Raw genomic sequence first — 14,323 nt, forward strand, 5'->3', positions numbered from 1 at the left:
CAATGACTAGCGATCCCTTGCTGGACTGGTAGCGCATAGCAAGTCCTTGGGAGACCCTCATGTTGAATTTCTGTTTCCTCTGCCTCTACTTTCATGTTTCAGACCTTTAGGAAAGTCAGTGCAAATCCTTATTCCGGAAGAGGAGAGCCTTTTTCTCATAGCCTGTTGATGGAAGTAAACAGGATCCTTTCTATTTGCTGGGGGCTTAAGTTCCGTTAATGAGGCTGAGGAAATGTCTGCGTGCTCTTGTAGGGCCTTCTAAAGAAGAGAAATGTATATCTGAGTTTTCCCCCACCATGCAGGCTATTCCCAAAGGCCAGTGAGTGTGCAGAGAGACAGGATCAAACCCAGAGGAGCTCACTCTTTGACTGGAAAGAATGTTGCCTTGCAGGGCAAATGAAATTCCAGCCATCCTGCTACCAAGGGCAAAAAGCAGGAGCTGTTCTCACTGAAGTTTAAGATTGATTTAGTGACCTTGGATCCCTTTCCTGCACATGAACTYTCACCTTGTGGTTGGCCCAAGCAGGGTGCGGCTACAGCCTAGTGGGGGAAGTGGGCAGAGTGAAGTGAGGCAGAAGAGATGGGTGCAAGGAATGCTGTTGAAGCAGAGGAATCCCTTGGGTGACTATCTCCCAAAGGAGGAGCTAGTCACCCACGTTTCCCCTTGTGCATTGCCCTTCCTTCCCCTCCCAGGAGCATTAAGGAATGAGGGTCATTTCCAGGCAGCCATCATGGGGTGGTGGCTTAGGGGCATATACCTTTGAATCAGGCAGCCCTTCCAAGCAAGRGGCAGTTGCTGGGCACTCAGAAGAGCATTTCAGTGCAGGCCATGAGTGACTGAAGGCTGAAGGAGCCCAAGGGAGAGAACAGTGTCTGTTATTTCTGGTTTTTGCCTGACAGCCTTTTTTTGTGGCTGGCAGAAAAGAGTGCCAGGGGTATGAAAATGGCAGGAATGCTTTACTCTCTTGATGCCTTTATCTCTCTTTGGCACTGGATTCCCAGCAAAATTCCATTTTCTATCCCTAAGCACACAATCTTTCGGACCAGTGAGCAGTGGCTGATGCACTTGGCAGGACAGGGGTTAAGGGTATGTCTTGGAGCTTGTCCTTGTAGATGACCCTGATGCTGTCCTTGCTCTATGGATAGAGAGCTGCGAAGTGGGCACCCTGAGCATTCCTTTGGGCATGTTGTGCACCCCTGGGTGTTTTGGTGGAGGGTGCTCACTGTCTGCATTGATGTGACCACAGTGCATTGAGCCCMTGTGCTTCTGCTCCAGAACTGCTTTCTGCTGCAGAAGCAGGTACRCAGCTTGTGAGCWTGAGGTGGAGACTAGCTCCCCCTGTACTCACACCAACTCCCTGCGGTGTGTATTTGCAGTGTGCTCCCAGCTATCCCARGGTGTTCCACACGGACGGCAACACAAGCTATGAGAAGGCAATTGCTTGAAGCCAGATCATCAGCTGCATGGCCAGTGAGTGAAAGCCAACAGGGCACAGGACAGGTAGATGCTCCTGATAGAAGTGCTCCTTTCTGTGCCAGCCTGAAGTATGGAAAAGAATCATCATATGGACAGTGGCTGTACCAGACCCCTTCTGATATKTTCCTTTCAGCACTTAGTGCTTTTGTTTGGGWCTTGCTTTCAAAGACACCGGTTGTGCCCTGGTTTTGCAATACATCTGTTGCTGCTGCATTCTCCACARTCACACCAGAAGACCCACTTGGGCCCTGTTTCTGGTGGAAAGGTCACTGCTGGACCTTTCTGGGATAGAAAATGGAGAGTTTCTGTTCAGTTCCGTGAACGTTTAGATGACTGATCAGCACACACACACACACACACACACACAACTAAACACACACAAAAGAAAGAAAGAAAGAAAAAGGATTTTTAGGTTTGCTAGGATTGCCTTAAGGGCAAATCGGTGCTGAGAGGCAGGCTCAAGGCAGGGACCAGAGGAGAGTGTGAGAAATACCCTTTGCTTCAGGGAAAAAACAGACCTGCTGTACCTGTCCTTTGTCCTCACTCCATAGCAGGACTGCACTGCAGATTTCCTGCTCTGCAAGTGATGTTCCCTCTGTTCTTTTATGACACCAGGAGAAAGCTTAGACTGAGTGAGAAGTTCCAATGGGGAAGACAGTAAATCCCGGTCAGGCTGTGACATAACCTGGGGCATGTTGCAGCTCCTCTCGCTATTCTCCATCTTGTGCTGCAGTGTCCCTGCCTCGGATAGCAGTTGTCAGCTGGGGTGCTTGGGGCCAGGCCAGACCAAGGAGATGGTAACTGCACAGGTTCTGCAGTCTCTGGCTGCTGTAGAGGTGCACGTTGAGAGCAGCTGAGTGGGCTTGGAAGTGGGGCACAAATCTGCGTGGAATTGTCTTGCAGGTTCAGCAGGGAACTCAAACCCAGCCGTGGCTTCAGGCGGGCTCAGTCCTGCCCCGAAGAAGGAAAGCGAAGATAGCTGTTGAGAAGCTGGCTGAAGAAAAGCCAAGTATTCAGGAAGTTGTCAAGTACTGCTTTGGACAAGATAGGGAAGTGACCGTGAAGGTTTACTTCTCCCACATAGAGGAGGAGGAGGCGAAAAGGCTGGCCAAGCAACAGGGGACACAGCAAACAGGRTACGTGTGTGCCAACTCCAGGAAAAGCCTGTGACAGTGTAGTAGCAGTGACCTCCTGTGGGGTCATGCTCCCAGTTCTGGAGCTACTGAGTTGGACAGAGCATTCCGTGACTTTTCATGACATGTGATTGACCTGGGTTGGACCCTGACACCAAGTGCCTCCCTGCATCCCCAGTCAAATGCCCAGCACTCCTTTGGAGGTGAAGGGTTGTGGCTCCAAATGGGCCCAGGGCTGCAGGGGCTGAGGGAGGAGAGCAGCAGGAGAGGTCTCTGCCAGAGTGAGAGAAGGTGTCATTGCTGCCGCAGTCGCATTTCACCATGATCAAGCCACACTGACCTTGAATCAGACTTCCCTTCCATGCAAGAGGATAAACTTCAACTGTGGGACCTAGAAAGCCCGAGCAGCTGAGCACAAAGGGATTCCTCCAGTGTTTGTCTGCACCTTATCAAATCTCTCCCTGAATGCTGAAGCCAAGAGACAGGTTCATCTCCAGTCTTGGCCCCAGTGAACTCTGCCCCAGGCTGATGAGTTGCACAAGGGATAGTGTAGTGGTTGTCACATTTGCTTTACATGCTGAAGGTCCTGGGTTCCAGCCCCAGTGGAACCAGCACCAGGAAATCTTTGAGAGGTTGGACTAGATGRCCTCCAGAGGTCCCTTCTAACCTCACTGATTCTGTGAAGTGGGATCTTGTTCAGACAAGGGGGCCTGTGTTACTTGACGTTGAGCATGGAAATACCATCAGAAGAACATCCAAACATGCATGGCCTGAACTAGTCTCCAGTATTTCTCTACTTTTCTCCCTGTGCGTAACACAACCCCTTTCTTTCTCCATCCTTAGCACTGGGAAGAAGAGCCATGTCCAGAGAGAGAAGGAAAAGAAGAAGCGGTGACTGTCAGCCATGCAGGCACACATGAAGTTTTGTTGTGTTGACTTAAACTAAATCCCCCAACTGCTGTGCATCCTTCCTAAGTGTAATGTGAACTCTGCCATTTGCAGGACATGAGCATTGGAGAGGCCAGAAGGCAATAGCTCAGGAGTCCAGGCTTGGCTGTCAGTCCTTGCTGGCGGGCAGCTCTCTCCCAAGGTCATGCTCTCCCAAGTCATTCTCTGGCTACAGTGGTGGTGGCTGTGGCTTAGGGATTTTCTGCTTCTCTTGATGCCCGGGAAAACCATGGAGAGGGCTCTGCCATAGCCAGTACATGCTCTGGTGACAAGAGGAGTCTGGGGAGAAGATGTGCTGTGCCAGAACTGGGTTCTGTTGTCCCATTAACCCCTCAGAGAAATGCAGAGAGATTTAGCCCTCTGAGGCAGAGAAGAGATTGAGCCTGAGCCTCCCTTCCTGTGTCCAGTCCTGGCTGCATGGTTGGAGGAGACTCCCAACTCTTGTTTGTGTTTCGTGCATTTGAGTGCTGTGTGTGGTGGCTACACCTATCCCGCACAGTGCATGCAGTGAACATACCAAACTTGCCAATGTGGAAAGAATCGCTCAGTCAATCATCAAACCCATCACTTCATATCACTAGAGCAATAACCTCAACTAAGATATAAATAGGGATCCACRGAGAGCTTTTCTGGGCTCTCTTGGTTGGCAGCAAGATCTTCGCTTGAGGTGGGACACCCCTGAAGGATACTCCTTGAGGTTGAGAGATCCTCACAGTTGACTAGGAGGTCAAGGTGAGTAACGAAACTGGTAACACTAGCAAAAAATTTCCCTTAGTGTTTCTTTTTTTCTTTCTTCTCCTCTTTCCCTTTTCTCCCTTCCTGGTAGTTGAATAGTATGTGTAGTAAATYGTGACTGCCATTCCAGCCATCCAAATAAACTTGCAGTCATAGTTATTCCCAAATTCATGTCATCTCCTTTGTTCGGAGTGTACCTGACTACAACAGAGTGTGAGGGGAATAATGAGTGTCCCAAGCTCCAGAAGGGGAAGCTCACAACCAGGAGAGCTGGCGCCATGACAGTCTGTGGTCACCTTGCCTGTAGTGACCATGAAATAGTGGAGTTGCAGAGCCTGAAGGGAGCAAGGAAGGAGAGCAGCGGAGGACAGAACAAGGAAAGGCAAAGGAGCTCCAGAAAGCTGGCAGGTCTTTAAGGACAGCATCCCCCAAGTGCCAGAATGGACTACTTTGGATACTCCAGAAAACAAGCAGACATGTCATGAGACTGCCTTGGCTAAACAGGTAACTCATGGCAGAGCTCCAACGCAAAAATGGCAGCATTCAGGAGGCCAAAGGAAGGACAAGTTGCAATGGAGGAATACAATAACAAATCCTGGGTGAGTACTGATGGTCTCTGCGGCGATAAAGATGACCTGGCAATCTGTCTGGGCCTTATGGGCAACAATAGGCCTTGTTGGCCCTAACTAGCCTCCCCYGGAGCCTGCACCCACCTCTGCCAATGAGCTCAGGACCCCTTTCAGCCGCGCCTGGGACTTTCAATCCCCACCTGAGTGACAACAGAGGAGTGCCGGTCTGGATCTTTGCCACAGCTSTGCCCTTGCCTGGCCATGGGTCTCATTGATGTGGACTGCAACCTGTGGTCTGGCTGCCCAGCCCACCCTTGGACCTGTCTCATCACTATGGGCCTGCCTTCTGCATTACCTCTTTGTTCCCTGAAAACTCATTGTGTCCATGTCCAGGTCTGCATTTCTTTTACAGACCATTGGTGAGGTGTTTCAAGGCAGCACCATTAAACCCCATCAGCATTGTTCTAAAAGAACCTCGTCACAGCATATTTGACTCTGATAAATGTCCTGCATGAAGGACACCCCCCTCCTTCTCCTAAGTGGCATTGGTATGTGGCCAGCAGGTTGAGGGCAGTGGGGCTGCCCCTCTGCCTGGCACTGGTGAGACCATGCTGGGAGGGCTTAATTTCCAGACAGCAGGGCATTTCCTACATTGGCTGCTTGGTCCATCTCCATTTCTTCTACTTCCTGGGTAGCACAGAGGCCATACGGTTAGCTGCCATGGCCCATTAGCAATACCTGGCCATTTGCAGCCCTTTGCATTTTATGCTGGTTAAGAGCTCATTGATCTACTTACTACTGTAAGGGGCTGTTTGCTTCTTTGGCATTGTTCATGCCCTGATACACTCACTCATGACCTCAYGGCTGTATTTCTGCGGCACCACTCCTTCTGCGACATCAAACCCCTGCAGAGTCTGTCCTGCAGCAGCACCCACCTGAGTTTAAAGTATCCTTAACCTTGCCTCTGGGAACACTGGGTTGGTGAGCATCATAATGACATTCCTTTACTTGTACATCATCTCCTTTGTTCTTATGAAAGTCTGATTGAGCAGAAGCAGAAGCAAAGCCTTCACAATTTGCAACTTCCACATCGCTGTGGTGTCCTTTGTCTCCAAGCTAGCCCATGATAACCACATGCCTGGCTCCTCTGTAATGTCTCCTGAGAAAGAYGGGATTCCCACCTTCMTGTACRGTATGGTCACTCTTGTTATAAACACTGTGAACACTGAGAAATGAGGAGCTGAAATGTACCCTGAAAAAAAGAATTAGTAGAAAATTTCTCTGTTTAAGATGATGAAGAAAATCATCTCTCAAACACCCAATTATGATTCAAATGAATTTAGAATTGCAATTCCTGTACCTACTGCACACTCTGCAACCATGCTGCTAGATTTTGAGCATGTATATATATATATATATATATATATATATATATATATATATATATATATGCTTTTGCACAAGTATTTCCTAGTAGAGAGATTTTAGTGAAGAAAAGTAAGTAAAGACTTAATATCCTGTAGAGGTTTTGGTACCATACAGAGACAGACCTTGTGCATTTGCCTTAAATTCCCTGATGGTACCTATGTAAACATTTCTCAAGGAAGGAAGGAAAACTCTCTGCTCCTTCACCAGGGTAGGCTATCTCCGTGACTATGGTCTAATAAAAGCCTAACCAGCCCCAGTTCTCCCTTCCCGAGGGTCTGAGGGAGAGCTGTCACAGCCCTCTCCTTTGTTCCTTCCTTCCTTCAAACTTCCCTTCAGGGGACATGGCAGTGCAGTTCCCTGCTGCYAGCACTTGTAGCCCAGTGTCCCTTTCTGGGAACATGACAGAGGGCAGGGAACTCACAGTGCTGGGGGTGAGCCCCAACTTAGGGAGCCCTCTTGGGGCTCTCCTGCCCATGACCTCCCTAGGGACGGTAGGGACCTGAAACACAGCTCCCTTGGGGCAGGGCAGGGACATGTCACATGGCCCTCCCAGGGCAGAGCAGGGCAGGGCCCCAACACACAGCTTCCCCAGGGCGGGGCAGGAACCCTGACACAGCACTCCCCGAGACCACAAATTACCATACTGCTCACCAGGGACAGGCATTCAGCACATGGCTCTGTGTGTGACGCATAAATGCAGTATGTGGCTGCAGTATGAGGTGAGGACCCCAGGGCTTTGCCAGGGCACGGACCCAGGCAGCTCCTGCAGGGCAGAGCAGGGCAGTGACTCCCAGCACATGGCTCCCCCATCTCCTAGGTCCCCTGTGGGGCTGAGCCTTCCATCTCATCCAATAGTCCCTCTTTCCATGATAAGAGATGAAAAATTATAATTATAATTTGTAACAAAAACAAATCCAAGTTCCCCTCTGCCCCATCCAAGCAAGTTGAGTGAAGGACTTAAGTGTCCAAGTTAACCCCCTCCCCCCAGCACAAGAGGAGAAATTACAGGAATTTTGTTCCCCAAAAATGGATCCATGTGTCAAATTCCCTTAGAGTGAAGTCGGGTTTCTGGGCTTCCCGAGGGGACCCTAGTGGCCCACTCTGTGTGATGCGAGGTGATCACTGGGTCTGGGAGTCTTTCAAGGGGTCCGGAGCTATTGCCAGGTGGCCCTGGGGGAAAGAAAGAGGAGTCAAGAAAGAGGAGGAGGAGGAGGAGGAAGACCCCCATCTCACCATCCGTGGGAGGGAGGGGGAAGGATACGTTGGGTTCTCCTGGCAGCCAGGAGGAAACTAAGAGATTTGAAGGCAACTGGTTGGGTCCCCAAATGGGTTTGAGGGGCAACTGGAGGATCTATGGGCAACTGGGGAGTCCTGGAGAGTAGTATGGTGTCTGGGAGTTGTTGGGACAACTGAATAAACTGGGGGCAACTGGAAGGTCGCAAAGAGTGTCTAAGGGACAGTGAGGGGGTTCTGGGGGCACTAAGGAAAGGTGGTGGGTCCCAGAGAGCTATTGAGTGGTTCAAGGGGAAGAAGAAGTGATCTATGATGATTCTGAGTGCAAGTGAGGGAGTCTCAATATGAGCTTGGGGAGCATCGGGATCCCAGGGGTGTTGGGAGGTCCCAAGTGTCTATGGCATCACTGGGCCCCTGGGTCCCCTTGGGGTTTTGTAGGGAATCCTGAAGGGCTGGAGGTCCAGACAGGTTAAGGAAATCCAGGTCCACCCCCCATGGTGGATCTGTGGAGGCCCTGAGATGCCTGGATCTCAGGGGCTCGGTGTTCCTGAGGATTTGGGTGTCCCAGGTTAGGGAGGCTAACACCAGTAGCAGAATGAACCCCATCGAGCCGAGTGCCAGCCCCAGCCCAGTAGCATTCTAGGGTGTGAGGGTGTCCTGCTGTCAGGCCAGGGCAGCACAGCCCTGAACTGTGCCTGGAGTCCCCATTCTGCCTCCACGGTGCCTCCTGACACTGCAAGGGCCCAGGTGCCTGGGCAGGGGGGCATAGCCTGTCCCCCCCCAGGGTCCCGGGTGTCCTGGGGCTCCTGCTCCACTCCACAAACCTCACTATTTCCATAAGGACCCAGGTGTCCTGGTGCCCCTCTTCCACCCTGTATACCCCACAGGCACTGGGGAGTCTCCATTGCACCTCCTCACCATGGACTCAAGTGACCTGGCAACCTGCTCGTACACCCCCACATACATTCCTCCATCTCCACTCTAAGGGCTTCGCTCCACACTCCACCCCCTCCCCCCACACACACTGTCCCTAGCAGACCCAGGAGCTTGGGAGCATCACTGAGAAAGAAGTACTTGCAGGCCAGGGTCTTAGCGTGGGCTCCCAGGCTGCAGGTGATGGTTCCCAGAGGAGGGATAAGGGTGGGGGGTCCTTCCATGCCCCCCTGCAGCTCTTCAAATAGTGTCAGGTCCTGTGTGCGCAGCTGGGGCACAGGAGGACACATCAGCATAGCCTGGCCCAGGCATGTGATTGCATAGTCATGTCCTTTGCTCACATATGTACCTGCACAAATGTGCCCTACACACGCTCCTTGTGCCCCCCGCACATAAATGTGCATGCACAGTYATGTCCTACATGTGTGCACACAAGTCARATCTGTGCAAACACRAGTGACCTGCCTCCTGCTTGCATGCACCCTTCACGTGGGTGCGCACTTGCTAAAGGCCTGTGCGTGCTCACACTTGCACTACTTATAGCATAAGTTCTCATGTCAACTACACAAACAAGTACACAAACATACGAAGGCCTTGCTGCACAGTCCTCTCATGCATACTCAGACACTCTTTGCATGTGCATATGCAACTCACATCCTTGGCRAACATCCAGGTGATGGGCAGCTCGGGGGAGGGGGGGTGGCAAAGGGYACGACACAGTGCAGCATGACAGCTTCACCCTCACGAGTCCACACATCCTGTACTAGGGGCATAAGCAGATGAGTGCTCACACATGCTCGTGCACTCACAGGCGGTTGTGTATATGCACATGTGTATGCCCAGCTTTGAGATGGCACTTGTCCCAGCCTTGCCTGGATGCCTGAGTCACCTGTGGCCTCCTTACCTGGGCAGTCCAAGGGGAACTGACAGTCCACAAGACGGCATGTTGCACATTGGAAGGTGCGGGCAGCCAGCTGGTACCCTGAGAAGGAGAGGTTTGGCAGTCCTGGGAACACAAGGGGCATACTGCAGGACAGGGGGACAGATGATGGAGGGATGGGTGCTCACCACAGGGTGGGACACAGGCTGGAGCTGGTGTGGGAGGAGAGAATCAACATTAGTTTGAGGAGTCACTGAGGTTTCACATTTCTGTGATGCACTGCCAGGGCCCAATCCTTGTCCATCCTGGGGATGGAGGGCATGGGGGTCTCTGGAGTGAGAAGCTCCAGGGTGAGGGTCCCAGGTGGGCATCCCCACTGGTGCTGTACCTTCCTCCAGCTGTCTCAGCTTCACCCAGATTCCATTAACAGCCTTCTGCAGAGATACCTCGAAGGGTTCTGAGAGGGTCCAAGGTACAAAAGTGAAACCAGGCTCCCTCACAAATTCTCACACATCTCTCTGATCCTACAGACCCCATACACAAATCACCTGGACCCTGTGTAGCCACTCTGGAGTGCCATCTGTCCCTAAATATCCCATTCAAAGCCACCAGACTCTATAAAACTCCACAGGCACAACCCTCCAGGAGCTTCCAAATGCTCCTTTTCAGCCCCCAAATCCCCAATGGACTCCCCAGACATCCATTCAAGGCCTCCATGTCCCATTCCCCATGTTTGTCCTATGTCCTGTGTCCCATCCCTCACCCCGCCCATGCATGTCACCCATCATGTGCCATGTCCCCTGCTTGCCCATGCCCCCCCTGAACTTCCAGCAAGTGTAGGGCATCAATTACAATTTCCTGAAGAKCCTCACGATGCCCTGACCCTGGGACCAGCACAGGGGCACTTGGACTAGTATATTGTCAGGCTTAGCACATTTCAGTAAGGGCTGGGGGATGCTTGATGTCCCAGTGAGGGTTTAGAGGTCGTGGAGAGGGCCGGGGATCCCTGGGGGTCCCTGAGATCCCAGTCAGGATGTGTGTGGGTCCCTGGAGGCCTTCAGAGTCCCCAGGCAGGAGGGTTGGAGGGTCCTCAAAGTCTCAGTCAGATTTGGAGTCCCTGGGGATCCCTGGGCTCCAGGTCAGTGTTGGAGAAGAGGTCCTAGGCAAGATAAAAGGATCCCTGTTCAGGTCCCTGCGGGTGTAAGTTAGGACAAGGGGATCTGGGCATGGTAGTGGGTCCTTGGGGTCCTGGTCTGAGTGGGGTAGCTGAGATCCCCATTCTGGAGAGAGGTCCCTAAGTGCCCAGTTATAGGCAGTGTCAGGAGGTGCCTGGTCAGGGTGGRAGTCCCTGGTTGTGTAGGGTTCCTGATTGGGGCTGGGGTCCCTAGAGGGCTAGGGAGTGCTGTTCAGAGTAAGGGTCCCAATCAAGGTCATGGGTACTCAGTTGGGGTGGGGATCCTGTGCAGGATGGTAGTCCATGGGCATGGCAGGGCTCACCATCAGGATGGGGGTCCCTAGGTCTCACTACACACCCACTGTGACAGAAGCAAGCGGTGCAGCAGCCTGGACGAGGGCTTCAAGGCAGCGCTGGTGTTGGGGGACTCCAGGGAGGGCACCAGTTACATCATGGCAGAGCCGGGCCCACTGCAGGGGAGGACCAAAGCAGAGCAGGCAGGGGAGCACCCCAGGGATCCAGGGGRCCAAGACTACCCACCGCCACCACCCAGGCCCCTCCACCCAGATTCCAGGTCCCTGGGGATCCAGAGGACCAGTGCCAGTATAAGAGGTACCCTTTGCCACCCCGTGGCTGCTTTCCACAGCAGCTGGACACTTCCATGACAGGGACCACTAGGGTTCCAAGACGGGGCTTGCTTGGATCCCTGAGAAACAATGGCATTCTGAGGCAGTGCTGAGATGCCTGGGTCCACTGTGGCAGGGGGATCAGGGGCACCTGGATACCTCAGTACTCTGGGGTGTGGGATGTGTAGGCTGGGCTCCAGACCTCAAGGTCCCCTCATTTGGTCTCCCCAGTCCTCTGCTTTCAGCCTTTGCCAATCACATTTAGTGTCTCCAAATCCCCTCTGTTTGAATCTCTCATCCCCTCCCTTGCATTCCCCACAGTTCTGTGCCTTCGGTACCTCCAATCCAGTCCCTTGCAGGGACTCCCATGCACCCCAGCGTTTTCCCTGCAGGATCAAGCTCTGGGTGCCATATAGGCCCCCAGGGTCATTCTACAGATAGGATGGGAATTCTGGGTGCTGTACAGGTACCTTAGGGTCACCATATGGACTAGCCAGGGGCCATTTGCTCAGAGGCCATAAAGACCGCCAGGGTCACAGTGGAAAGTGAGAGCATCTGCTTCATTGCAATTATCAGATCAAGGAACTTCTCAGTGCAGAGAGAGTCATAACTAACAGGAAAAGCACTAAACAAAACACAGAAAAAAACCTAATAGACAAGTGATAAGAGAGACAGTGAAAAGAACAGAAATCTCCAGTCACTAACTGATGGGCAAGTAAGAAACTACAAGCATGGCTTTGGATCTGCGGGACCAGATGTGCCTCAACTGCCCTTCATAATTGATAAGAACCGGGGAAACAAGACATGAGGATTTTGGATATCCAAGGGATGCCTTTAGGACTATGCAAAGTTTATCAAGAAATGTTTAAGGAAGGAGGCCAGAGAAGAACAAAGAGAGGAATAGAAAGGACACAGTATAAAAATGGCTGGTCACATCTAAGTGGCTGCCAGGGAGTGCACCTGTATAACTGAACCCTGTGCCAGGTCACCACTGTCTATCTTATCTTCCTATTTAACCCTTTTCCAGCTGTCTTTTTATGTAGTCTCACTCCCAACTTCTTGTGTAAGTGCAGTAAGGTCAAGGTGCCAGCAACTGAGGAGATAAGAATGAGGTGAATTTGGACCAGCAACTCAAGGGAGACCTTTGGCAATGGTGGCCCCCATGTCTGCGGTACCAGTAACTGGGGAGAATGAGGATCTCAGCATCAGTCACTGACGTGGGATCAGGGGTCATAGGGCCTGTGGGCCCTACATGCCAGCTAATGGCAGGGCTGGGGTGAGAGGAGCAAGGGCCTCAGCATCAGCAGTTGGAGCTGGGTTATAGAGCCTGTGTGCCTGGGCAACAGCTGCTTGTGGAACCACAGTGTTGGCATTTTTCTCTAAGCTAGTGTGCATTGGTATGCATATGTGTAATTTTCTCAAAAACTTCAAGCTAGACTAGCTAGCAAGTAAGAAGCTCATATAGCAGGCAAGGGAGCTCAGGATCCAGGCAGGGTTTTCAGATGGATGGAGTAGCCATGCTGATACTCGAGAGATCCCCAAATGTGCGTGTACTTCTGAACCAGACAGTGAGGGCATGTGTGCTTTCACGAGTGAACTTCAGTCTTTATTAACTGAAGAGGAGGAAGGGGACTGACTATTTGTGTTTTAGGTGGGTTTTGTTAAAGATAGTGCCTTACCTGCAGCAGTCTGTGTCACTGTTCATGTTAGTGTCCTCTGTGTGCATGTATGTGTGTTTTTATCTCTGGGATAAATGCTCAGTCTCACTATTGGCTACACCTGCAAGCAGGAGAGCAGGAGATCTCCTGTGGCATCCACCATCCTGGGATGGAAAGAACTCTGGGTCATCAAGCTCACTGGRCTGGGTTCCAACATCAGGGCAGGGGGAAACCCTGCATCACTGAGCCTACCAGATGCGAAGACCCTCATAGCATCCCTTAACAGCGTGGGTCCTTGTGCAAATCACTTCTCCCTCTGCAGCTGATAGGCCAGAATGAGTTTATGGCTTCAGTGTTTGTTGTGAGGCAAACAACAAGCACAGGGCCAGCAAAGTGGCTGTGAGGTCACTTCTATTTGAGCAGATGACAAGCTAGCCACAGGGATATGGCTTGATATTAATTGTGAGAACACTCCTATCTCTGAAGCTGATAGGCCAGAAGAAGGCTTATGACTTCAATGTTGACTGTGCAGTTGCTCCTGTCTCAGCACTAGATAGGCCAACATGAGACACGAGGCTTTGATCCTGACTGATAGATCACTTCTGCCAGAGAACCGAGGCAGCAGGCAGATGGCTATGGTTTGTGCTTCTGTAATCATGTCTCCCTGAAGACATGAAAGGATAGCAGTAGGCACACAGCTGCTACAAGGTTACAGCTGTCCAGGTACATGATAGGACAGTAGAGGGTACATTGGCAAAGTTCTCTTGGGCCCCTGCACTGGACCTGGCATGTTTTTCCCACCCCAACATATAATCTACACCTGTATTTCCTTTCTCTTCAGAAACTGACACGTGCCTACCAGCAGATTTGCAGCCCAAAAGTGATTCAGGTGGAACAGTCTACTCACCAGTAAGTGCTTGAAAACAAGTTTTGTTGGGTCCCTACACAGACCCTGACATGCTTACTGCAGCTTCACAGCTGCATCTGTGCTTCCTCTCTCTTCCCARGCTGACATTTTACCTTCTGCCAGATTAAAAGCACAAATGTACTTCCGACAACAACACTCAGCCAACAATGTAGGCTTGCAGAGAAGTTATCTTGGACCTCCACACTGAAAAGCAAAGTTGACTTAGGTCCTTACCCTGGCCCTGGCATACCTAGTCCAGCCCTACTAATGGAACACTGCACTTCTCTCATCCCAAATGGACATCATGCCTGCTGGCAGGTTAGCAACACAAATGCAATACTGGCACTCACCAACAAGCATCTTGCAGTCAGGTTCATGGCAGCCTCTACCCTGGCCTTGCTGTACTAGCCCAGTCCCTCAGCAACTGCTCCTCTTTGCTTTCTATCACTCCTCAAATTGACTTTGTGCATAGGTCAAGATTCATCTCACTCAGGAATACTCACCCACTGACAAAGGTGTTGGAGCCAAATTCCCTTCCATCCCTACCATGGCAATGGCATGCCCATTCTGGACCTACTGCACCACTGCACTTCTGCTCTCTTCACACACTGACTCCTTGCCT

General features: G+C 51.6%; 1 protein-coding gene across 1 annotated transcript; it reads right to left on the reverse strand.

The window, feature by feature from the left end:
• Nucleotides 1-7,862: 7,862 nt before the first annotated feature.
• SPACA6 (sperm acrosome associated 6) lies at nt 7,863-12,370 on the reverse strand. Its single transcript, XM_085321437.1, is given in 12 exon segments — nt 7,863-8,152; nt 8,155-8,274; nt 8,584-8,725; nt 9,111-9,146; nt 9,149-9,219; nt 9,361-9,438; nt 9,525-9,548; nt 9,725-9,831; nt 10,118-10,220; nt 10,869-11,088; nt 11,662-11,761; nt 12,312-12,370. Coding segments are annotated over 12 exon segments (1,350 nt in total).
• Nucleotides 12,371-14,323: the final 1,953 nt, after the last annotated feature.

Source organism: Rhea americana, unplaced genomic scaffold, assembly GCF_003343005.1.
Source record: "Rhea americana isolate MKP2758 unplaced genomic scaffold, rheAme1 scaffold_698, whole genome shotgun sequence".
In the NCBI taxonomy this organism is placed as follows: domain Eukaryota; kingdom Metazoa; phylum Chordata; class Aves; order Rheiformes; family Rheidae; genus Rhea; species Rhea americana.